The sequence below is a fragment of the Cyanistes caeruleus genome, chromosome Z, assembly GCF_971803275.1.
Source record: "Cyanistes caeruleus chromosome Z, bCyaCae1.hap1.1, whole genome shotgun sequence".
Lineage (NCBI taxonomy): Eukaryota > Metazoa > Chordata > Aves > Passeriformes > Paridae > Cyanistes > Cyanistes caeruleus.
The window spans coordinates 17,357,999-17,383,505 of NC_141732.1; the positions used below are offsets into that span (position 1 = coordinate 17,357,999).

At 34.4% G+C, this 25,507-nt stretch overlaps 1 protein-coding gene across 1 annotated transcript in view; it reads left to right on the forward strand.

Moving 5' to 3' along the window:
- The window catches only part of ADGRV1 (adhesion G protein-coupled receptor V1), a 269,547-nt gene that overhangs the window by 54,190 nt on the left and 189,850 nt on the right, over positions 1 to 25,507 (forward strand). The window contains exons 24-41 of the mRNA XM_086866622.1: positions 2,038 to 2,255; positions 3,297 to 4,040; positions 6,134 to 6,507; positions 8,479 to 8,655; positions 10,210 to 10,390; positions 10,988 to 11,190; positions 11,847 to 11,976; positions 13,413 to 13,493; positions 14,762 to 14,901; positions 15,344 to 15,953; positions 16,894 to 17,109; positions 18,368 to 18,583; positions 19,421 to 19,665; positions 19,861 to 20,042; positions 20,798 to 21,603; positions 22,804 to 23,013; positions 24,869 to 24,999; positions 25,243 to 25,342. Coding sequence (XP_086722748.1) covers positions 2,038 to 2,255; positions 3,297 to 4,040; positions 6,134 to 6,507; positions 8,479 to 8,655; positions 10,210 to 10,390; positions 10,988 to 11,190; positions 11,847 to 11,976; positions 13,413 to 13,493; positions 14,762 to 14,901; positions 15,344 to 15,953; positions 16,894 to 17,109; positions 18,368 to 18,583; positions 19,421 to 19,665; positions 19,861 to 20,042; positions 20,798 to 21,603; positions 22,804 to 23,013; positions 24,869 to 24,999; positions 25,243 to 25,342 — 4,964 coding nt within the window. The remainder of the gene's footprint in view (positions 1 to 2,037; positions 2,256 to 3,296; positions 4,041 to 6,133; positions 6,508 to 8,478; positions 8,656 to 10,209; positions 10,391 to 10,987; positions 11,191 to 11,846; positions 11,977 to 13,412; positions 13,494 to 14,761; positions 14,902 to 15,343; positions 15,954 to 16,893; positions 17,110 to 18,367; positions 18,584 to 19,420; positions 19,666 to 19,860; positions 20,043 to 20,797; positions 21,604 to 22,803; positions 23,014 to 24,868; positions 25,000 to 25,242; positions 25,343 to 25,507) is intronic.

A 25,507-nucleotide genomic window follows, 5' to 3' on the forward strand; every position in this document is an offset into this window, starting at 1 on the left:
TAATTATCTTTTATATATTTTTATTTGGTTTGGTTGTTTGCTTTAAGGCCTTGAAATAGATTCCTGTGACTGTAAGTTAGATCTTACGCTTGCGTCGCACATCTAAACAATTAAAATCCTTGTTAAAATAATCTATTATATATTCTGTGGTTGTATATGTAGATGTTAGAGTCTGAAGCACAGAGTATGTGCCCTTGTCTCTGATACCTAGCTCTGACATCCAAGAAAACACTGAATTTCATATAACACAATGAAAACAACTGTTAAATAGAAAAGCTAAAAGTTGAAGTGTGTAAATTAGAAAGTTTTCTTAAGTCACTGGGTGAAAAGGTTAGTTTAGAGTTTAAACTAGTTCAGAGAGCAGAAAACAAGATGGAAGATTTAAGGTGTTGTCTCTTTTCCTTCTTCCTTCATCTTCTAAAAGTTTCTAGGTAGTAATAGGGAATTACAGAATGCTGCAATGCAGCATACACGTGTTAAGTCATTAAGTCACTAAGAAAAATAATTTACGTATCTATAGTTAATTGGGTAAGAATAAATATAAAGATAAAAGAGCTGTGTATTTCGAGGCCCTTTTGTGCTTTAAAAACCAACTTGAGGCATGTGATAGTGAGTTGAATTTGTGCAAAAAGTCTGGGGAGTATTACCAAATCTTTTAATTATATATAGATAAACATGAGAAACAAGAAGCAAATAAGCCTTTAGAGAATCTTTCCTGAAACAAAACTAAGATAAAGGGAAACTCCTCGTGAGGGAGTATCCCAAGAGAATATAGCTCTGAAGAAATCGAAAATCCCACAGCAACAAGTAAAGCAACATAGATATTATATATTTTGTGGCTGATTTTTCTGTGCTGCTCTTAGGGGTTCTCTTGGTCCTTAATAATTCTTTTTTTACATCAGCAGTGTGGAGAATGATGATGTGAACTAAACATTTATATTAAGGCACTTTATGGAAGCACATGATACCAAGGTCACCAATATCACCAATACCAAAATAAAAAAAAGGTCTATTGCTTAGACCTTACTGCTAAAATATATTTACTAGGAAACTGTCTTTTCCATACCCTCAAAAAAGTTTGTCTTTTGTTTAGTACATAAGAAAAGGGCCAGACTAGTTTATAATCTAACCAGTGAGAATGCCTATGGCAGCACTGAGCTTTCAAGAGAGGAACTGGAGTTACAACATCTGTGCTACACCACTGGAATAGAACTCCCTGCTTAACAACAACAACAAAAAGAAACCTTTAGCATCAGTAAAAATCATACTGTCTTTCTGTTCCTAGACTGCTTTAATGAATTATTTTTTCAGACTTGTGTCATAATGCTTTAAAAAGCTTTTTCTTTTTATCACATAAACAGAAATGCTCTTTTTGTATGTAAACATGTTTTTTTAATAAAGAAACTTCTATATGTTTAGTTCTTCAGTTTTTATTTACAATATTCTTTGAAAATCAGGGAAATTATGTTACCACATAGCTATGTAAACAAATAAAAGCTTTTTTGTATTAATTAAAATCTTAATGTTGAATAATGCAATTTGTGAAGGACCTGGTATACAACCCAAATTAAATAAAAACACAAAAAAGGTTAAAGTGTCTTTATGGTTAAAGGGAAAAATTTGCAATTAATTTCCTTCTCTTTCATCTCTAAGAGTGGTCAGTTAACTCTATTTTTGATAGTAATTTGCTGAACTATACATTCATTTTTATTATTCAAAAATAGAAGCGCAAGACAAACTGCAGTTCATCTAAACTGCAGTACTATTTTGCGTGTACCTTCATTGATTATTTTCTTTCTAAGGTATCTGTGGTATACCTTGGTGTAGAATTATATTGTGACATTTCAGGCCCTCTAAGAGGATTGCATTATTGTTCATGGCTCTGTTTGTTATTTGTGTTTATTTAGATTTATATTTATTTAGAACAATACATATTATTTCCCACGGTAAGGATGTTTAGTCCATGTCTTACATTGTTAATGGATAATGCTGATGCATACCTGCCAGGACATTCATTCTTTCTGTATCTCTGAACAGGATTTTGAGACAGAGAGGACACTTTGGGAATGTCTCATTAGCCTGGCAGCTGTTTCATAATGACTCTGCACTGAAGCCAGGAGAAGAGTTCTCTGAAACTTATGGGACTGTGTACTTCATGGATGGTGAAGGATCAAAACTGATAGTTCTCCATGCTCTTTCAGATAAAATTCCTGAATTCAATGAATTTTACATTTTAAAGTTGGTGAACGTTTCAGGTATTTTCTTCTGTATAACCATTCCTTTTCTATCTGGTAGAAAGTAGTTATAGTTAATCATTCAAAATGAAAACAATCCTGGAAAGAGCCTATGACATACTATACTTTTCTGGTGAGATTTTAGGTTTTGTTTTTAATTTATTCTTTAATTTAGGTATATTATGAACACAGTTTTGGAATCTGGCCTTTAAAAAATATGCCTTTTGGTGGTTTTAGAGATGTAGAGCTTTGTGTAGAGCTGACAAAACGAAGGTATTAAAGGTTACCATAATGGAGATTGGCTGGTTTGTTTGCTTTTTTCTAGAAATTTCTGTAAAATATAAATAGTTACCGCTTTGTATCACTTAAATTACAACTGCTACAGGCCTGCTACTGAGTAGAGTTCCAAATCTGCTGGACTCCTTCCACCTCAGTACTATTTATGGTCTTCTGTGCCAAGATACAACTGAAAATATGTTGAGATTTCCGTAAGTGAAATCTGTATGCACGAACAGAAGATTTCCTACTTAGTGGTGCATGAAGGCTTTGCAGTTTCACCATGATTGATCTTCTTACTGTGGAGAAGTAGGTGATTAATGGCACGACTTAGGAGTAGTTTTAACACACAACTGGTTACTGATTTTACAAGGTAATCTCTGCCTATTTGGACGCAATGAACTAAATACTGCCATTTCATTTTTGTTTAAATCTTGGAGTACAATGATAAATGAATTTGACCCCATGCTTTTCAAATGAAACAAAAGCAACCTATCTCATTGCTAATAATTCAGGAAATCCGAGCTAATCTTGTTTTAACTGAAAGAGAGTTATATTCTGCGGTTGAAAAATTACATGGCTAGTTTTCTATGAAGATGTTCTCTATAGTGTTTTAAAACCAATGCAGTTAATTTTATGTTAATCTTAAATTTGGAGAAGTTTTTAAGAGTTCAGAGACTCTTTAAATATTTAGGCCTATTCAAAAAGTTATTCTGTTACACATTTTAAAATACTTAGCAACTTTTTTCACACCAGTAACTTTTACTCTTAACTTCCATTGTATAGGTGGGTCTCCAGGTCCTGGTGGGAAGTTGTCTGAAACAAGCACTGCTGTAACTGTGATGATCCCTTTCAATGATGACCCTTTTGGAGTCTTCATTATAGATCCAGAGAGTCAGGACAGAGAGATAGCAGAAGATGTTCTTTCTGAAGATGATCTTTCCTATATTACAGACTTCACCATCTGGAGACAACAAGGCACTTTTGGTGTTGTCCGTTTAGGTTGGGAAATACTGTCCAGTACATTTCAAGATGGATTACCATCAATGATAGACTTCTTGTTGCTGGGATCATTTCCAAGTTCAGTACAATCTCAACCACACATGAGACGTCATCACAGTGGAACAGATGCTTTGTATTTCAGTGGAAAAGAGGATGCATTTGGAGTTATTGGTCTGGAATACCCATACAATGGAAATACTGCAGTAACTAATTTTACATTTTCTGCATGGTTAATTCCTAATGTCAATACCAATGGTTATATAGTTGAAAAGGATGATGGTAATGGGACCTTATATTATGGTGTGAAAATCCAAACAAACGATTCTCATGTTTCTATAGTGCTTCATTATACAGCACTAGGATCCAATATTACATACATAGCCAAAGCAGCAGTCCTGAAATATCTGGATGAAAGTACTTGGGTTCACATTCTGATTACTCTGGATGAAAGTATAATTGAATTTTACATGGATGGAATTCCAGTTCCAGGAGGAATTAAAAGCCTTAAAGGAGAAGCAATTGCTGATGGTGAGTCAATAGGTTGCATTGTTTTTTCTTCATATGTTAGGTTCTGCAAAATATGGAACAGTCTAGCCCCTTGAAAGATGTATACAAGATTCTGAAATTATTATATCTGATCAGTTAGTTAAAAGCAATGCATAGAAAATTCTAGGGATTTTCAAAAACAATATAAATGGAGATAAGAGCTGAGAAATTTTCAAAGAGCAGAACTGTAAGAGAGCTTGGATTACAATAATTTGAAAATAATAATTCTATTTCTATATGTATGCTTATCATGTGTACATATAGTTATATATGTTTAAAATTAATAATTTTCATTAGATTAACTGTACTGTGGCTAAGAAAGAATTTTTCCTCTCAATTTCTGAAACAAAATACAATAATATTTTTGATTCTAGTTATGTATTATATTACAGCTAAACCAATAATTTGTAAGCAATAGATTTTTTCAGGGTTTAGATTTACCTAAGCATGTATATTTACCTGGTATACGAAAGCTGTGCCCATATGTTTAATGATGTTACACGTAACATTAATATGTATACTTCAGTTCCTCTAACTTGATATTCTTGGATGTCATATGTAAACATTATGGACTTTTGCACTCAACTAGCATAGCAGTGAACATCACAATAATTCCTTTATAAAGTCAGGTATTGAATGGTGGGAATACATTTACATTTACTCTTTCTTTTGCAGTTCCTCACTCTTTCATGTGTGTTTTGTTTTTTTTTATAGCAGTAATCACCATCCTTTTCCTTTCTTTCTCTTCCCATCAGTTTCACAGGTTTTCTTTCATGGGGATAGGCAGTTAATGATTAGCAAATTCTTGAATACAATCTCCTCTGTAATCAAAGAAGGAAAATTAAAAAAACATGCAGTGATGTCAAAGGCAAATACATCTACATGCATATATGTGCACAAACATAAAGTGAGCATGAAGAGGAGATGTCATTAATTCTTGAGTGTAGGATTTTATTTCTGCCTTTAATTTCCTGGTAGCTGAAGTCTAAAAAATTTAGCTTCTGTAAAAACATAGTTCCTCTGTGTCAAAGTAGTGCCCCTGCCATTAATAGCTGCCATCAGACATGAAGTACTGTAGTTTAGAAATTATTCTTTTCCCCCTCAGTTTCTAAAACAAAGATGTGTGAAATACAATAAGGCTTTTATTGCTAGAAGGATATGTCTGAGTCATTGCAAATTTTCCACATTAGTGGAGATGATGTGTGCTCTGTCTGGAGATGTTACAAGTATAAACTAAGGATTCAATGTCTCACCATTAAGTGTTGGATACTACAGGAGTACTTAAGCCTGACTTTGCTCACCATCCTGTGCCTTGTATCTTGGGACCATTAGCAGTTGTTGTGGTTGTTTCTAAAAGGGACACTCAGTGCACATTTCCTTCCAAAATTAGAAAACAGCTGAAGAGATTTGTTCTATATGTTTTAGAGCGATAGGAATGAGTATGAACTACCAGCTTAGTATTTTTGTGAAAAAAGGAACTGTCGTCCTCTGACTTGCTGAATAGGATAATTGTCTGGAGAGAAAGAAATGTTAAAGCAGTTGTAAAAAGTGCTTGGAACTTAGTCTACATTTCTTAAACCCCTCTTCCAGTACACTGTAGTAAGTAAGTAAGTATTCCAAGCATGTCTGGTGTGGCTAATACCCTGATCGTCAGAATGGATTCACTGTCCAAGCAGAGGACACATTACATATACAAAGATACAAAATGGGTAAAGCAAGTGTTTGGTAAAACAAAAGTGAGACAGGCTGCAGCTGGGCTCTGAAAATTTTTAATGGAAAGAGAGAAGTTTCCAAGATTCATTGAGATAAGAGATGATGACAATGTGCTGATAGGATTAGTAGGATGAAAAACATGAACTGTCTAGGTAGGAATTATTTGATCTGTAATGATCTACCTGTAGCACTGAGATGAGACTTCGGGAGCCTCCCAGTCTACATTTCAAGATCAATATTATTACTAACCCAGGCACAGTAAACAATTTACCATGGATTTTTTAATAATTACATATATTAGCTATTTTGAAAAAAAAACAACAAAACAATAACATGAGAAATAATTCTTATTTTCTTCTCAGGTCCAGGAATAGTGAGAATTGGAGCAGGAATTAATGGCAACAGCAGGTACACAGGTTTCATGCAGGATGTAAGGCTTTACGAGAGGAAATTGACAGAAGCAGAGATCTATGAACTTCATGCAACTCCTGCAAAGAGTGACATACACCCTGTCTCTGGGTATTTGGAGTATCAGCAAGGAGAAACTAATAAATCATTCATTGTGTCTGCAAAGGATGACAAAGAGGAAGAAGGAGAGGAGTTATTCATCCTAAAGCTCATTTCTGTGTGTGGTGGAGCTCGAATTTCACAAGAAAACACAACAGCAAGATTAAGAATACAGAAAAGTGATAATGCTAATGGTTTATTTGGCTTCACTGGAGCATGTATTCCTGAGGTAAGATGCTCATAAGGAAAGCTACAAAAGAAATTTTAGACACAATCAGACTAATGGTAAGGTCCCCCTTTGAAGGGCCTTGATTCCATGATTTTAGTTTTTTTAGCTAAGCAAAGTTTTCTAGAACTTGGAATTGTGTAAGTTTTGTTTATGCAGCCTCAGTCACACTGGCACTTGCAATATCACTTTTTTCTTATCTTTATTAAGAAAATTTATTTTATTACATAAACTGAAAACTAAGGCTTAAAATTTCCTAGAGCAGTTTTTACCTGTACTTCTGTAACTTCTGAGACTGTAACCTCATGTTGTCTTGGAGAGTGTTCATTTTCTTCTTAGTATCTTTATTCTTAGTATGTGTTTTGGATTCAGGATGAGAATAATACTGTCACAAGGGTGGTTTGTCTGTTGCAAAGTAGGGCTTCACCTAAATCAAAGACTTTTGAATGTCCCATGCTCTGCTAGCACAAAAAACTGGCAAGGAGCATATCCAGGACAGCTGACCTGAACTGGCCAAAAAGAACATTCCATAGCATGGAATGTCATGTCCAGTGTATAAACTGGAGGACTTACCTGGAAGGCAGTTGGTCATTGTTTGGAAATGGGCTGGGTATTGGTCAGCAAGTGGTGAGCAATTGTACCGTGCCGCACTTGTTTCTCCTGGGTTCTGTTCCAGTCTCTCCCTTCCTTATAATTAAATTATCATCATTATCATCATCATATTAGATATGAATTCGCTTGATACTGGTGGAAATTTCTGTTTTTAAACATTAAATTTTCTATGGTGGTAGCCACCATATATGGAGTATATAAAGTTGAATCTTTTTTTGAGAGCATTGAAATAAACATAGTTAATAGTTAGTTTTTTAATCATTATGAGGGAGAAAGACATGATATCCATCTATGTGATTATTAGATTATTTTGGAAAAAAAAAAATTCATAATGCTTTCCAGTGCTTTGGAAATTCTTATGGCGTCTTAAGTACCTCCTTTCTAACTGAAGTCATTATGATGTGTTTGAAGGCAACCATCTTGCCTGACTGATGGTAGCTTTCAGTTCAGTTCAGTTTGCTTTCCAGGTGCCTACCATCTGCTACCATAATAGATGCCTTCAGTTTCAAATGCCACTGATAATTCTGTGATGCCACAGATCAGCAACCAACCATGAAGCAAAATTAAAAATTTATGTGGCATGTTAATTGTTTCGCCTTTATCTTATAGCATTGTTTTATCAGCACTTTAATTTCCTTATGTCCATATCTGTCTGTTAAGCAGCTGAAGGCACATTCAGTATCTGCATGGTGTTATACAGCCACTCTGAAATTTATCTAATGCTTAAGATAGCTTTAGTCATTCTGATAATTTTCAAACTAAATTATTTTCTATTTTAGTTTTAGGGTCATATTATTTTTTATTATACTTGGCCAGTATCAACACCTGATGTGTTCCAAATGTGTACAATTGTTGCTGCTGAAGGCATGTTCTTTGTGAAGACAGAATTGCAGAGTACTGTGTCAGAGAGTTTTTCACTTTTTCCTGATTAATAATAGTATCATTTAATTCAAATGTATTTATTTTGTTTTCCATCTTTTTTTTAGTCAGGGAAAGGAGGAATCCAAATATTTCTTTAAATTAAAATTAAAATAATTGACATTACTATAAAACAGTATAGTCTTTTGATATAAACATTTCAAACATATTAACTCTGTTTTTATGTCCAAAAGAAACAGCAGGGTACAGTTACTGACGGACCTCAGGGAGATGCTAGAAGCGATTGCAATTTCCATTAAAGTTGTTCTGAGCACCATCAAGATCAGTTTCAGCTTTCTGTCACTCCAAAAGTGCTGAAAGTAACACGACAGCAATAAAAAATAACTGAACATTTGAATAGCATTAGAGAAATTAACCTTTTATATTTATTCCATTGATTTACTTTGATCATAACAAATATGTCAATTTCTTGCTTTCTTCCAGGTGGCTGATGAGGGTTCCACTATATCCTGTGTCGTGGAGCGTACAAGGGGAGCCCTAGACTACGTGTATATAAATTACATTATCTCACAGGTTGATTCCAGGGGCATTAATTACTCTGTTAGCGATTTTTCTAACAGCAGTGGCACTATCACATTCCTTCCTTGGCAGAGATCAGAGGTAAACCCTACCTTCCTATTAACTATTCATCCTGTCCTTTGCAAACCTGCTGGAAAACACCTTCTGAGGATGCTTGACTGGTTTTCATAATAAGGAGTCTTTCATTCACATGGCTTTTATTACATTTTGCAGGGGTTTCTACATCTTTGGCACCTAACGAGTGGTAGGATAGACACCTATAGATGTCTGTGTGCATCTCACTTCAGCCACTACTGTGCATGGATGAATGCTTAAATGCATAAATTGAACATTTAATGCACACTAGATATGTTTACATATAAGTATATGTATATATATTAGACACACACTTCAAGTATAGATAGTCCAGTGATTAAATAATGGATCCAGTGACTTTTGAAATTCAAATATGATCGGGTTTTGATCTGAGTATTGGAGATCAGTTTTATCTCCATGACAGTTATACAGACAGCAGTCAACTTCACTGCTGTAATAAAATATCATGCAACTGTTTGCCACATTCAGTCTGTTTTGATTAATCTATTTCTGTGAATTTGACCCCAACCTACAGCATGGGATTTTCACATTTATTTGAAGAAAAGGTGTGTGACCACAATACTGTAGGAATTTTATATGTTTTCTATTAGTGTTTGTTAAATAGAAAGGGTGGATTAATAGTAGAAAATACTGTCTTTAATTTCACTTTTATCATTCTGCTGAAGTCAAGCGGGACTGAGTGAAACTTACTGACATAATTTGAAAAGATCCCACTGACTCACTTAGAACTGTGGATCTGATCCCAGTTAAACAATGTAACTGATTACAGCTTGGCAAAAACTTCTGATTTTGGAAAATGGTGTGCTCTTGGCAGTTTATCCAGCTTTAATTATCTAACGAAATTCATTACTGCATTGCATACAGTCATTCAGAGTTAAATTTGCCAAGCTTTTCAAGTCTGGCAGCATGGATGAGGCCTGACGTATTTTATAAAGTGTCAGAAAAACTCTGGTGAACCCTCTTGCTCTGTTGCTATGTGGTCCAATATAATGTCTACATACAGAGGACCTAATGGTCATGGGCCTAAGAAACAAACTGGGAGCAGTTGCTCGTCAGGTGAAAAATCTTAAGAGAATTTCCATTTGCATTTTTAAACTACTCATTCCCATGGCTCTAAATATGATCAGCTACGTAAACTTTTCCTCCTATATATTTTTCAAATCTTATCACAATATACAGGAAGTTGGAATTGTCTGAGATTAATATATTAGCCTATGCAAAGCACATTGTGTTACATGATAGTATGGTCTGTAACCTCAAGTGTCAGGTGGCATTAAAAGCTCACCTCACTTGCTCTCTAAATTAGATTAATCACTATTATGTCTCCAACAGCTTGGTAAAGATGTTTTTGGAATTGTATTCTAAACTTATTATCATAATGTTAAATTACATGGAGGGCAAAAATGTTCTCTACGTTACTTATGAACCCACTGCAAATACAGCTGATTCACTAAAAACTTAATTGTTTAAAGGGTCATAAAATTCTTAAGGGATGTATGTTGCACAGTTTGATTTCTTCATGATTTGGTCCTTCTCTAGGTCTTAAATTTGCATGTTATTGATGATGACATTCCGGAGCTAAATGAATATTTCCGTGTGACATTAGTCTCTGCAGTGTCTGGAGATGGAAAACTAGGTTCAACTCCCACCAGTGGAGCAAGTATAGATCCAGAAAAGGAAACTACTGATATCAGCATTAAAGCCAGTGACCACCCATATGGTAACAATGTTGAAGATGATACAGTCTTATTGCAGATTTATGTATACTTCTAGCTCAAGAGGTAAAAATTTGCCTAACCTCAATAAATGAGGAAGCAATGTCAAGTATTACACTTTATCTAACTTGAGATGAATTCATGATTTTTATACAAAAATGAATGTCAGATTACTTACTCTTGAGAATACAAAAAAAGGGGCATTAAAGCTGCTTGGACCAAATATATGACCATCCCCTTTTGCAAGAAAACAAATTGCATGTTGTTGATTTTATACCAGTTTTTATGAAATGAGAATTTGTATCGGAGATGATTAAATGAGTCATTTAATCATGCCTATTAATATACCAATAAGTACCCAGTATTATGACATTTGGGTTCTTCTGGGAAGAGTTGAAGTCATTCTTGTGGTATGGTTTTGTTAAGACTAACATGAATATCAGTGAGAGAGAGAATGGTACGTAGCACATTCTGGAAGTAGCATGATTGAGTCCTAAAGGCATACTAATAGATTTTTAATTTGATAAATATTTTTGTGATTTTTTTATCATAATTTGAATTTTGTATGAAAAGCCATATAAATAATAATTTTTGTCTTTCAGGTCTACTGCAGTTCTCAGTGGGGCCACCTCCTCAACCCAGTGATGAAATGATTCTGCCAGCCTCTGCTGTGCCCCATATCACTGTTAAAGAAGAAGTTGGACAGATCAGATTATTGGTAGTTCGTGCACAAGGGCTTCTTGGAACAGTTCTTATGGAATACAGGACAGTGCCACTTACAGCTTTCAGTCCTAAAGATTATCAGGTATAGTTATTGCCAGGGTGTGTAATTATTTTATAATTTAATTAAAGCTATTTGTTCAGGAAGTAGCCATTGGCTTGAGTATTTTAGCTGAGCTGGGATTCTTTTCACTAGCTAAGCTGTGATTTTTTTCACAGAAACAGTTTTTTTTATTGTGGTGTTGTGATAGATAGATACATACTACCCACTATAAAAATATAAATCATTCTGTGCCTTTTGCCTCCTTTCTGTGCAGCATGTTGTGTTTTCTAGGAAAAGCCTCTGGGTTTGATTTTGATATCCTTAAGAAAATTGTCAATGCAGCAGGAATGGATATTTCCTACTGTTTTTAAGTATATCAGACTTTATATGACCATACAGGTGCATATGTAGGTGAAGATTGTATTTGTACATACTAGGAATTGTGCATATTCAGCAACATAGCTTAGAAGTTTGATTGTCTGACTGCTGTTTGTGCAGAAAAATGTAGATAAATGAAGATGCCCACAATTCAGTGAATTTAGATTACTATTTCTTATAACAAAGACTCAGCAGATTTTTTTAAGTTAAAGAAAAGTAGTGTTTTGATAAAGACAAAAAGAATTGAGGTTGTATTTCTTTTTTCATTTGGATGAAAACACTAAACTTGAACAAAACTGTGAAGACCTGTCATATTTCAGGCTGTTTGGGGCTCAATGGAATTTCAGCCAGGAGAAAGATACAAGTACATTACTGTTAACATCACTGACAATTCAATTCCTGAACTAGAAAAAACTTTTAAAGTGGAGCTGTTGAACCCAGAGGGAGGAGGTAAGGCGCATATCTCAATCCACTGGTTGTATTTTCATGATCTGTATTCATGCCTTGAAATATAACCTTGTGAACTATTTCCATGTTATTTCCAAAGACACACCCTCCAGACTGCAGCAGTTCTTTTTAGGAAAAAACTGTCCTTCAGATGTTTTGCTAAGTAAATGACCAGATCTCAAAGAAAATATATTACTACCATACATTCAAAGAGAATTGCTGCTTTTTAAGTTACATAATTACATAGTTGACAGAGAGAATTAAAATAAGGTAAAAAAAGCTTGATTTTTTTTTTTTTTTTTTTATATGTCAGTATTTAAGGTTTAACAGCCAAAGGTGTGCTTTTTATCTACTACTTGAAGGAAATTGGAAAAATTGCAATCAACTGTCTCATAACTGATTCAAATGGAATATACCATTAGAAAACTGTGGGTTTTGAGATGTGGGAGTTTAGCTGAGTTGGAGAATTAGCTAGAAGCTAGTGTAAGTCCTGCTGTAGCTGAGACGTAAGTATGAAAACTGTAGGCAAGAAGCAGTGCTCCTGCCACGTAAAATCACTCTTGCCTTACAGAATCTATTTCCACTGCAAAATGTTTTAAAGGGAGGTTCCTCCTGGTTGGAGGAAAAGAAGTAACTCAAAATATTGAGAGTCGTAAAGTTCCTTTTTAACTGATACAATTTTTCTAAGTAGCTCAGAATTGCAAGTGTGATGCCTTCTGGAAAGTTAGATCATATTAGCATGAATGTCTGTGATGCAATGTGGCACTATGGAGTTATGCTAGCATTCTTTTGATAAAGGCTTCTGAGTTTTCATGCTTGTGGGATTTTTGATCAAGTAGTTGTTTCAGTTAAACAAACTTTTCTCTTTGAATTTTTTTGTTAAGAAAACTTGCAGCTGACTGGTAATTTACTAGAGGCAGGTACCTTCTGAGCCTAATATTTTTGGGCTTTCCAATACCACTGCAAGCACAAAACTTAGGATAAAGGCTCCATCAGTTAAGCTGCCAATTTTTTTCAACTTTCTGACACAACTTTCTTTTTGATTTGTGAGAAAATATTAGAATAAAAGAGTTTGGCAGGGTCTAGCCACTGATTCCCCCTTCCCCCTTCCCCATTTCTAATTTCTCCATTTGGACTGAGGAAGAAGGAACACAGAAGGAAAGGAAAAGAAAAACATAAAAGAAAGTTGTATGTGTTTTCTTTCCTTCTGACTTCCTTTTGCTGTTTCCAATGCAATAAATTTAACAAGAGGTAACATATTCAATATTTTTTCTGGCTTTTAGCAGAAATTCTGTATACTTTCATTTTGCAAATTGACACTTTCCTAGAGTACATCTCTGTCTTTTTGTGTAGTCCAGAAATGTTTAAATTACTTTCTGCTTTCCCTTTATTTATAAATGTATATATGTGTATATATCTGTATGTCTGTCATCTTAAAGTTGCTGAGCTTTTTAGAAATGATGGAAGTGGTAGTGGTGATGGAAACATGGATTTCTTCCTTTCAGCTGTCCCTCAACATGGTAAGCTTTTTTGATTAATCCTATATTTCATTTATAATTGTAATATAAAGGAAATCATTAATCACTATCCTTGTTGCAACTTTCTTTACATGCAGTTACTGATCATTAATTTAAATTTAGCATAATATTTAATAAAAAATTATCTTCCATTTTTATCTAGGTGTAATTTCACTAACAGTCAGTGTTTAAGGTAAAGCAGAGAACAACAGGTTCTCATATAATCAAAACTATATTGTTGCTAAACACAATATAATAATTGCAGAATTAAAGTTTACAAAATTATCTTTGTCTGAACATTGTCAAATTTTCCTCGGAGAAAAAAGCAAAGGCACTTTTTAAATTGAAGGCATTTTTAAAACTGCCTGATTGTATGTTTTGATACATTCTATGTATCATTTTGATCCCTTTATGGCAAAAATACTCTTAAAGAAAAATAAATTGTGTTAGATTTTTTAATGAAATAGTTTATTTTCATTTTTCTTCTTTTATTACTTCATGTTCCTATTTATGTCATGATATGCAGAAAACAATGATAATTTAATACTGAAAAAAAATAGCAAATAAAGAAATAACATAGAATATATGGGAAAACCCTATGCAATAGGACTTCAAATTAAAACCTTCAGACCTAAAAATATTATTTTTAATATATACTATATTTTAATATAATATAATATACTGAGCACACATATGCCACTAGAGTATTTTTTGTTGTTGTTGTTTTCTTTGGCATTCTGTTTCCCTTTTACTTGTTTCCAGAAACGGTTTCCTTAAGTGCCAGGCTCTTTTACTTTCTGAGCAGCAGGTTATGTCACCTATAACAATATCTTTAAAAGTAGGATTTACTTGACTTGGCGGGGTTTTTTGGTTATTTTTTTGTCTTTCATTCAGCTTATGTTTGGATGAGACCTGCTTTCATCTTGTGTTTCCACTTATACTGTGGTTTGCCATATAACTCCTCAGTGTCCTAAATGCTGCTTCATTTTCATTCTTAAACCTGTAATTTTGTTTTGGTTCCTCCCTTAAAATAATACTTTTTTCTTGTTGTGTAGTTCCATAGAAGGGCTGAGAGGACTGCCTTACTGAAAGTCAGTTCCTTTTCCACACAGGGAGTTACCATGAATTTAAAAAATACAAACCAAAGACAAATAGCACAGATACTTCATACTCTTTTATGTATTTTTGTAGCATATTTCTTTAGCTGTTTTCTTTTATGTAAGAAAACATGAGAGATAAAAATAACCTTTTTTGGAACTTGCATTTAACAGCTAGCTTGGGAATTGCATCCCACATCCTTGTGACTATTGAGGCTTCTGATGATGCTCATGGTGTGTTTGAGTTCAGTGCTGAGTCCCTTTCAGTGAATGGAACTGAGCCTGAAGATGGAGATAGCAATGTTGTGCTGCAGGTGGGAAAGCTTTGAGTCTCATGTTGCTGCATTGCACTCTTCTGTCTGTTTTTTCTGGTGTTCTCTGATGCTGTTGTCATTAGTCTATGGGCTTTATAACAACTTTGTCATGAACATTTGTTTTTCCAGTCATGCAGCATTTGTTAATGTATAATTATTCACCTGGAAACTAAAATAATAATAATAATAATAATAATAATAATAATAATAATGATATCCAAAAACTTAAGATCTACTTATTTAGAATCAAGGGGCTACTGTCTTAAAATAAGTGTTGATAATATAAGTTCTGCAGAGCTAAGATAATAAAAATTGTGTGTTTTTAAAACACAGACATATCTTTAATTCATCATGTTATTGTGCTTGCTTAATTGTATTTCACACTTCCATGTTTTCTTTCTCATAGAACAAAAATATGCACATCTTTATATGTTTTTCTTAGGTTGTGAGAAGTCATGGGGCCTTATCTCAGGTGACATTACATTGGATGATAATCTGTGATCTTACCAATGACCTGATCTCTACAGATGGGAATGTAACATTTGATGTTGGCCAAGTGAGAGCAAATATTACATTACAGATTTCTCCTGATGATGTTCCTGAATTGGATAAGATGTTTTCAGTTTTGATCACCAATGTCTCCCTTGGTCGTCTTGGATATCATACTAATGCAACATTAACTATTTTAGCAAATGATGATCCATACGGAGTCTTCATCTTTTCTGAGCAAAACAGACCAATTAAAGTTGAGGAAGAAACAAAGAATATCTCTCTGACAGTTATAAGATGTGCTGGTCTCCTTGGTACAGTAATGGTGAAATACAGAACTATTGGTGATGAAGAAAAGTTGCCCTTTCTTCCACCGGATATCGTCAGAGCAATAGCGGGAAAAGACTATACACCCATTACAGGTTATGTGATCTTTGCAACCAATGAAAGTGAGGCCACAATATCCTTGCCTATTTTGGATGATGATGATCCTGAGAGATCAGAATCTGTTTTTGTGGAGCTAACCAGTGTTGTTTTGATTAAGAAAGTTCAGGATCGGCCAAGTAAGTGTCTTACATACAACCCACAATATAGCTATAAAGGTAATTCATATGTAACAGGAGAAAATGCAGCAAGATAAATGAAGAGCTCTTTACCTCTGCCAAACTCTATATAGTTAATATATCTCTTAGTTACCTGGCTTGTACCTGTTAGCATTTATTTCCTTTGGCACACTATTTTATTGGAAAAGCACAAGTATTTCTTTATCGCTTTTGCACTGTCTTATCTGAGGTCTTTCAGGCCAAATATGTTACAGTATTTGTTTGTGCACTAATATCTCATTTAACATTTCTGGAAGTTCAGTAGTAGGAAAAAACTAACCTAGTTTTTCTTATTAAAATACAAAAAAGTCTTATTAAAAAAAAAAGGTGATGTAGACTTAGTGACATGCTGCTTTCTTAGTGTTGACAATTTTTACTTAATTTCTCATTCAGATAAATTCAGGTCATTACAGCCTGATTTGTGCTTCAGAGATTCTTGGCATGTTTATTTGCTGCCCTTGCCCACAATAAGAGGTAGCTTCAAATGTAGTTCCACTTTGAGTTGAAATCTGAACTTATATTTCATCATATCAAGAGTAAAACTGAAATTACTCTGAACTGTATTGATCTTACTATTAATCTTATGTATAAATAAATAAATAAATAAATTCACAGGACCTCATCTTTTCAAACAAATTATGGCTTGTATGCTCCACAGCATAATAGATTAATGTTCAGATTTTCTGCCAGAACATAATTTAAACCCATGTATTTTGATATGATTCGTAGTTATGCTTTGTCTAATTGAAAAAAAGATAATTTTCTTGAAAAGTAGAGACAAACACACGTGTATGTCTATGAATTCTATACCCATGAATAGTAAGCATTTCTATTAGGGGTATCTATTATGGGTATGTATATTATGGGTACCTACCCCTAATAAGTTTTTTTTATATTTCAGTTATAAATTCTCCCCGACTTGGCTTAGTGGGTGAGACAATAGCTCACGTGATTATCAATGCCAATGATGATGCTTTTGGAACACTTCAGCTTTCAGCTTCAGCTGTGAGAGTTGCTGAAAACTATGTTGGACCAATCATTAACGTGACCAGAACTGGGGGAATATTTTCAGATGTTTCTGTGAAATTTAAAGCTATGCCAATAACTGCAACAGCTGGTAAGAACGCACAATAGCAGAACTATGCAGCCTGTGATACAACTAAAACAAACAAGTGTGTAATGAATGCTCTATTAGGTAACAAGCATGAAATAAAAGGTAGTAAGGCATTGACTGTGGTTAGCAAATATGAACCTAAGACCTAGGGGAAAGTTTAGTCATTATCACTGGAGAATCTAAAAATGAAATAAGGCAAATAATTGTGTTATTTGTTTACTTAGTAGCACACCACCACTTAAATGCCCTTTGCCCGCCCCCCCCCCCCCCCCCCACTCCCCCAAATACTATAGTAGTATATGTAAAAACAATTTAGTCCCATGTACATATTTAGAACCATTGTGTATTGCTTAATTGAGCTTATTGGAGAGGCAATGAGAGCTGGGGACTCAGCTGTAAAAAAACCAGGGAAAAAGCTATCGAAACCCAAGGAGTCTTGTACTTCTGAAAATGGGATGTAAACTTCTCCAGTTGGTCGCTGCTGTAGGGAAGGTACATTAAGAAAGGAGAAAAACTATGAAGTCTTCAGGATCACTTAGGCATTTATAAGTTGAGTGCACTGCATTTCAGCTATGTCCAAATTGAATATGTGGGTGGTACATGCTCTGAGAACTTTTAATTTCATTTTTATGTAACAGAGTGTTGTAAGTTAAATGTGTAGCTAGATTTATATTATGCTTTCAATTAGTTTCTGAAGCAAAGCTGTGATCTAGTGTATCACAGATGTTCCTCTAGACAGTTGAGACAAATTTACCTAAACTGAAGTTGACATATAAAATGTGCCCTTTATTGAAATCTACTTTGACAAGGTGCTTCTGTTTTCACTTTTATCTCTTGGAAAGCTGGGCAGCAATTATAAAACAAAAATAGAAACATCTTAGTAGTGTGACCTTGTATACAGCAGACAATGATGGACCTTTTGTAATTACCTCTTGGTCTAACAGTTCAAACTCTGTTTTGACCAAACCAAGTTTCATTTTGCTTCCGCTAGACATCTGAACATCAACAGGAAATAAAAAAAAAAAAAAAAAATTAAATAAAAATAAAATAAAATAAAATAAAATAAAATAATAATAATAATAATAATAATAATAATAATAATAATAATAATAATAATAATAATAATAATAATAAAAATAATAATAATAAAGACTTGCATATATAAGCAACGAGAATATGGGTATTACTGATAATACTGAACAATAAAACATTGATATTATCTGGATTTTATTGTTTTGGGTTTTTTCTTCTACAAATCTAGGTGAGGACTACAGTGTAGCTTCATCAGATGTTGTCTTACTAGAAGGGGAAACAAGTAAAGCTGTGCCAATTTATATAATTAATGATATCAATCCTGAACTTGAGGAGTCATTTTATGTTCAGCTGCTGAACCAAACAACAGGAGGAGCCTTGCTTGGATCTTTGACGAGGGCAGTCATAACTATTGAGGCTTCTGATGACCCATTTGGATCCTTTGGTAAAGGAGTACATATTATCTTTTTTCTGGGGGAGCTGATACTTGGCAACTGAATAAAAACATTCAGAATCGGAAGTGTGGGTGTAGAAAGTAAAGGAAAAGATAAGATGAGCTGAATTAAAACATGTAATAAAGGAGTAGTGGGTCTTTAATATAACAAAAGGATTGAGCCTATTGGAGGCTCTGATTGGTGGCACCAAGCTGTAGAACAAGAGACAGGAGGCAGAAACTGATGCCCAGGAAGTTCATTTGAATATGAGGAAGACCTGTGCTGGTGATGGTGCGCTGGAACAGGTTGGCCTGAGATGTTGTGGAGTCTCCCTCAGTGGAAACATCCAAGAACTGTCTGGATGCACTCCTGTGTCGTGTGGTCTGGGATGACCCTGCTTGAGCAGGGAGCTTGATTCAAATGATCTACAATGGTCCTTTCCAACCTGACCCAATCTGTGATTCTGTGTTTTCTACTTAACATATTCCATGTTACATAGTTTTAATTTATCTCTTCAATAAGTGACATGAGATCTGGTAAGCAGTTCCTTTGCTGGGAATAATTATGAAATTATATTCCAAGACCTTAGAAACCATTCATGTTTAGCCTCAAACAATGGGTATATTGGAATATACTTTTTGGTTGAGGGCTTAATTTTCGTGCTAATTTTCTCTGCAGATGAAAATATGAGTACTGAAAGTTTGCTTTTAGGTTTAAACATGATTAAAAGGGGTTTACCTGTACAACTAAATGCAAGCAAATAAAGTAAACCTCTGTATTTTAGGAACTGATATATTTACTTTCAATTTTATTGTTAATGCACTACATCCCCCTATGGTGTATGTCAGTTTTTCAGAATACCGAATTCATTGTGGAAGAGCCTGAATTTGGATCAGTAACCATAAATCTGCCAATAATCCGCAATGCTGGGACACTGGGTAATGTTACTGTTCAGTGGGCTGCTACCATTCATGGACATCCTGCTGATGATGACTTGCAAGTTGCCATGGGTAATATAACTTTTGGCCCTGGGGAAGCCATTCAGATGTTGCTGTTGGAAATCCTGGCTGATGATGTTCCAGAAGTAGAAGAGGTAAGTAGAGCAGTTGTATCTCTCTTGAATGATATTAGAGTTTTAACTTGTATAAGAGATGTGTGCCCATCAAAACAAGAAATATTATCTCAGGAAGCTGCAACAAGCTCAGATTTTATTTTGCTTGTGATTATTTTTAGAAGTGGCAAAAATTATTTAGCTGCATTATATGTTTTTCTTTTTTTTCTTTTTGAGATTGTCCATGTAGAATTAACTCAGGCCTCCAGCGGTGGTGCTATTGGGTTAGATGGCACAGCACGTATTGTTATACCTGCCAATGATAATCCTTATGGCACAGTTTTCTTTCATCAATCCTCATATCGAATCCAGGAGCCACTAGAAAGAAGTTTACTTGCAAATATATCAGTCAGGAGAAGGTCTGTATTATAAATACAATATGATTTTAAATCTATTTTTTGTTGTTTTGTTGTTTGTTTGGTTTGGTTTGTTTTTTGTTGAGTATTTTTTGGCAATAATTTTAAATGTCATGCCCTTGTATAGTATTTGCATCAATTTCTTGATCTGCCAGCTCTCTGTCTTTTCATATACATTGATTTTGAACTAGATAGATGTCTTCTTGTTAGAAATGTACATAAAGTACAAATGTAGCAAATGTTTGTAGTGTAAACTTGATGTTTTATTTTGCCTGTTAAATTGTCAAGCCATTTAAAGCTGCAAACCAACCTGTTTCTGTGATGTGAACTGGAGGACAAAGTGTATCAGATGTGTGATGGAAGATAAAGTGAAAAGCAGAACAGGTTTTGCACCTGAAATGTGGTATCCTGAGGACACCTCAGAGGAATGATAACAATGCTACACAGCAAAGGCTTTTTCTTCCTTGATAGTCCTAGGAAGACTAAATTAGCTCCTAGAAACAAATGTTTACAAACGTGCATGCTTAACAGACTGCTACTCAAGCTGTAACAATCAAGCTTGCTCTCCAAAAGCCCAACTGCTCAGTTATTCTGGTACTAGCTTCAAGGGAAGTCACTTTAATTGGCACTTGGTAACTTTTTAGCAATTCAGAAGGTGTTAGTTAATTTTGTTCATTTTTATTCTTAACCCAGTAACATACAGAATAATAGACATGCTTCACCAGCTAACATAACATTCTTATTTTAATGTCTTTTAGTGGGGGAAGGTTTGGTCAGCTGCAAATATTTTACAGCACTTCTGACACTGACATTGTAGCTCTTGCCATTGAGCAAGGTGAGGATATACTGGACTATTACGAGTCTCCTGTACAAGGAATTCCTGACCAGCCATCCAAGACCAGAGTGAATGTATCAGCAGCAAATGACCCACTGTATGCCTGTGCAGCTCAGTGCCTAAAAGAACAAGCATGTTCAGCCTTTACATTTTCCAGTGCCTCTGAGATTCCTCTCTGCCTCTGGCTGACAGCAGAGATCAGGCCATTAACTAACATGTCAGGATTATGGACCTACAAGAAAAACATCAGCAGTACATCCATTCTGTTCAGCACACAAGCCATTGCTGGTAGTGACTACGAACCTGTCACAAGACAGTGGGCCATCATGCATGAAGGGGAAGAGTTTGCAAATCTCACAGTTACCATACTCCCTGATAGCCTGCCAGAGCTGGATGAAACATTCACTATATCCCTGTTGAAAGTTGAACTATTGAATATCTCAGCCAGCTTAAAAAATCAACCAACTATTGGACAGCCAAATACTTCCACAGTTACCATAATGATGAATGGGGATGCCTTTGGAGTATTTAAGATCTACAGTGTAAGCCCCAATGCAACAGAGAAGTATATTGAAGTAGAAGAACGCCCTCAGGCCAACGTGCAGCTAATGATACACAGGACAGAAGGCAGCCTGGGACAGGTGGCAGTGGAATGGCGTGTTGTTGGTGGAACTGCTACCCCAAACTTGGATTTTGTGGGTGTTGGTGAGATTTTGGTGTTTGCTGAAGGTGAGGCAAGGTTTAGCACTAACTTCTCTTGTCTAAAACTATAGAAAACACAAAACAAACACACGAACAAAGACCACAAAGACTAAAGTAAATAAATAAATAAATAAATAAATAAGGATGAAAAGTATAAATATTTTAGTATTTTTTAAAGAAATACTGCAGTATACTTTATAAAGATAACATTTTTACTAAATAAATAAGGAATAATATTGCTGAAATAGTTGTTGTATCAAACATAATGAAAATGGGAAAAGGCCTAAGTGATCTTTTCTTAATCTTTAGTCAATACAGTACAAATTTTTAATGATACATATATATTTAGATTATGAGACTGTATTGATTTCATTACATAACGGGATAGGTAAAAAATTGCAAAGAAGAAAAATCTGTGGCAGGCATTATTTAAGCACTGTGCAACATGATGGATGCATTTTATACTTTAGAAGTCTGAGAAGATTGAACAGTTGCTTTGAAAACACTTTTTGGGAGTGTAGTAAAGATTCTTGTGTTCATTTAGCAAGCTAGATCTGAATTCAAGTGAAGGGTTGCCAGGAGGAATTAGGAAACTGGCTTGTAATTATATTAGAGTTGTAAGTTTACTTAAAACTATTTTCAAAGTACTTTGAAAGGCAGTATAACAAAAAAATACATGCATGTGGCAAACTGATATAATTATTAGTATAGGTTATGCACATACAATGACCAACAGGATTGTTTTGCAGATTGTAATGTATTAGAGACTGATAACTGATTGTGTTTGCTGCTTACATTGCCATTCTTTGATATTCCAGAAGACAGGTAACTAATGCAATGACAGTCCACTCTAATGCATTTGCTGGTCCAGTAATATGTAGTCAAATTTCGTGTACATATCTCTGCATGTTGTTCATCAGAAAGTGTATTCACTTGGTAATTCTTTTTAAAATAATTATATTCTCATTTTCTAATTAAAATTTGAAAGCTGGAGAACTTAGAAAGCAAATAAGAATTCTAGGCATTCAGAAGTCATGCCAACATTGTAAATTTCTGCAGAGTATCTTTGCTATACAATATAATTTGTTAATTATATTGCCTAATATAACTTTTCATTTGTAATTTAATAAATTTTCATAGAGACGTAACTATTAGAGTAGATGATTGCATCTTTTTAAAATGTGATTTTCATGTGAACATCTAAGTATGCGTATGTTCTACTTTTAGGTGAAACAAAAAAGATGGTCACTCTGACCATTTTAGATGATCCAGAGCCGGAGGATAATGAAAGCATCATCGTCAGCCTGGTGCATACTGAAGGAGGGAGTAGGATTCTGCCCAGTTTTGACACTGTCACAGTGGTTATCCTGGCAAATGACAATGTGGCAGGAATCATTAGCTTCCAGACAGATGGGAGGTCTGTTATTGGTCGTGAAGGTGGGTTCTGTGTGTTGACCACATTCAGTTTGTTTAACATGAGCTTCCATCTATGTGCTTTCTGTTGGTAACCATTAAGTGACTGTGTCACTGTTCAGAGAATGACAGCAAACAGAGAGTAACCACATACTTAGCACTCATTTCTTCGGATTTTTAACTCTTGCAAACATAACACTTAAATGATGTGGCAGAGATGAACAGGCTATTTTCAAAACCATATTTCACTATTTTTTCTTTCCCCTCCTTCTTCTGAAAGTTATGCTTTGTTTTTATTGGCATTGCATTTCATTGCATTTTTCTTATAGCATTTCTCATTCATTTATACCGTGTTCCAGAACTGTCTGTAATCCCAATCATACAGACCAGTTGGTAATCTTAAGCAAATATTATCTATTATGGACTTAAAATTAATTTTAAATTATCTAGAAAATACTCCCACAGAATAAAATAGGAAAAAAACCTTCCATCTTTTTAAAGCTTTTCTTTATATTTTTTATGGTAGCTCATTTTAGGAGTGTCACAATCTTGATGTCATCACTTAGTCATGACTTTTAAGACCAATAATATTTTGATATCTAGTGTCTACTAGTGCTTTTAGAGAGCATGTTTCATGTTTTATGTAGGGTTTGTACAGTTCTGCATAGGACAGTGACAATACAAATGGTGGCTGCTCTCGTTAGCCTTTGCTGGAATCTCAGTTCTTCAGTTTGTAATTCTCAGATATTTCTGATATGTAAACTGATGGGTGGAGAAAACTAGCAGAAATCTTCTGTCCAGGAACATGTGCACTGAAATTTTTGCTGGATAAAAAAATCTGTCTCAAAAGAACATAGTGTGTTTTTTTCCTATTATGAAAGGACACCATATGCTTTTGGGTTTAGTTTAGATAGTTGTGTCTATTGTGCCCAGTTTCTGTCCTTTATCACTCCACATTAATGGTTCTGATCTGCCTGACAAACCAGCTGCAGTCTTGCAGTCTAAGAGCAGCTTTTAATGAGCCCAAGAAACTAATACAAACCATCTCATTCCCCAAGGTTATGAATACCTTGTATACTTTCCATTGGTTAAAGATTAGTCATAGCATGCTGAAGCTGAAAGCTTTTATCTGGACCTGAAATACTCTGCTACATATAGTTTGTATATAGTGCTATAACTGAAAAAACCCATAATTTTAAAAGGACATTATCTCAATACAAATGTTAATGTTTTATAATTTCTTAATTAATCTTTAATAATTTATTGTCATTTCAGAGATATTAAGTATCAAATGAAAATACATATCTAAAAGAAGTAATTATGGTGTTTTTTCAATGTTTATAATATTTAATTAAATGGTCTAACATCCAGAAACTGATAACATTTTTCAATTCAAACTCACATAAATGGGACTCTCAGGTGACTACAAGTATTTTTTCACATGCACTATGTAAAGTCACAAGACACTGCAGATGTTAGGAACATGCCTATTCTATGCCAGTTAGCTGCTTTAAAACTGTGTATAGAGCATGTATTCTTCGTTCAGTTCACAGATACTGCTCTTTGTTTTGTGCATGTTTTGATAGCAGTTATGCATATGTACCAGGTACCTTTATATTTTGATACTTCTTTCCACGAATGAATTAAATTCATAAAAACCCATGAGGAAAGAGTTTGGATTTGTGGTGGTTTTGTTTCAATAATAATAATAAAAAAAAATAATAAAAAATTATATAACTACTGGGAAGTTCACTATCAAAAATATTAAGGTTTTAGATAAAAATACTTCAACTATGATTCATATTTTTTGTTTTCGTTTGAACAGTTGAATTGTAGAATTAGAAACCCCAAAGTATTGCATTTTGTCCTTTGTGCCTAGGAGAGCGACTGCAATTTCATATTGTAAGAACTGCCCCAGGACTGGGAAATGTTACAGTTGAATGGAAGATAGTTGGACATAACGTACAACAAAATTTTGAATACTATTCTGGAATTCTCTTCTTTCCTGAGGTGAGTCCACAAGCAAATCAAACGGCTAAAAGAGAATATTGTAATTCGAAGTGAGATGATGAAACAAGTATGTTTTTAAAGCAGTCTTCTTTGTCTTGATATGATTAAACTGCAGGGAATTTATAGTTTTCAGTATTTTAACTTGAAATTTCTTAAAGATATTGCTCAAAATACATATGATAGAGTGGCACTACTTGTACTCTGTACACTAATGACTAGTCAGTTTATCAATAACATTTATAGGGGATATTGAATACAACATTATATGTCCACTTGCTGGATGACCATATTCCGGAGGAAAAAGAAGAGTACCGGATCATCCTATACAACATCAAAACAGAAGGTAATGCAGAACTACAGACTGCTATATCTGCTATAACTAAAATTGCCATTTAGTGGTGTAATAGTTTTGTGTGTATGCAACATATTGGAAGTGTAGGACTAAGAATATTGAAAATATTGCAAACTGTGCAAAATTTGTCCACATTTTATTGAAACAGACTTGACG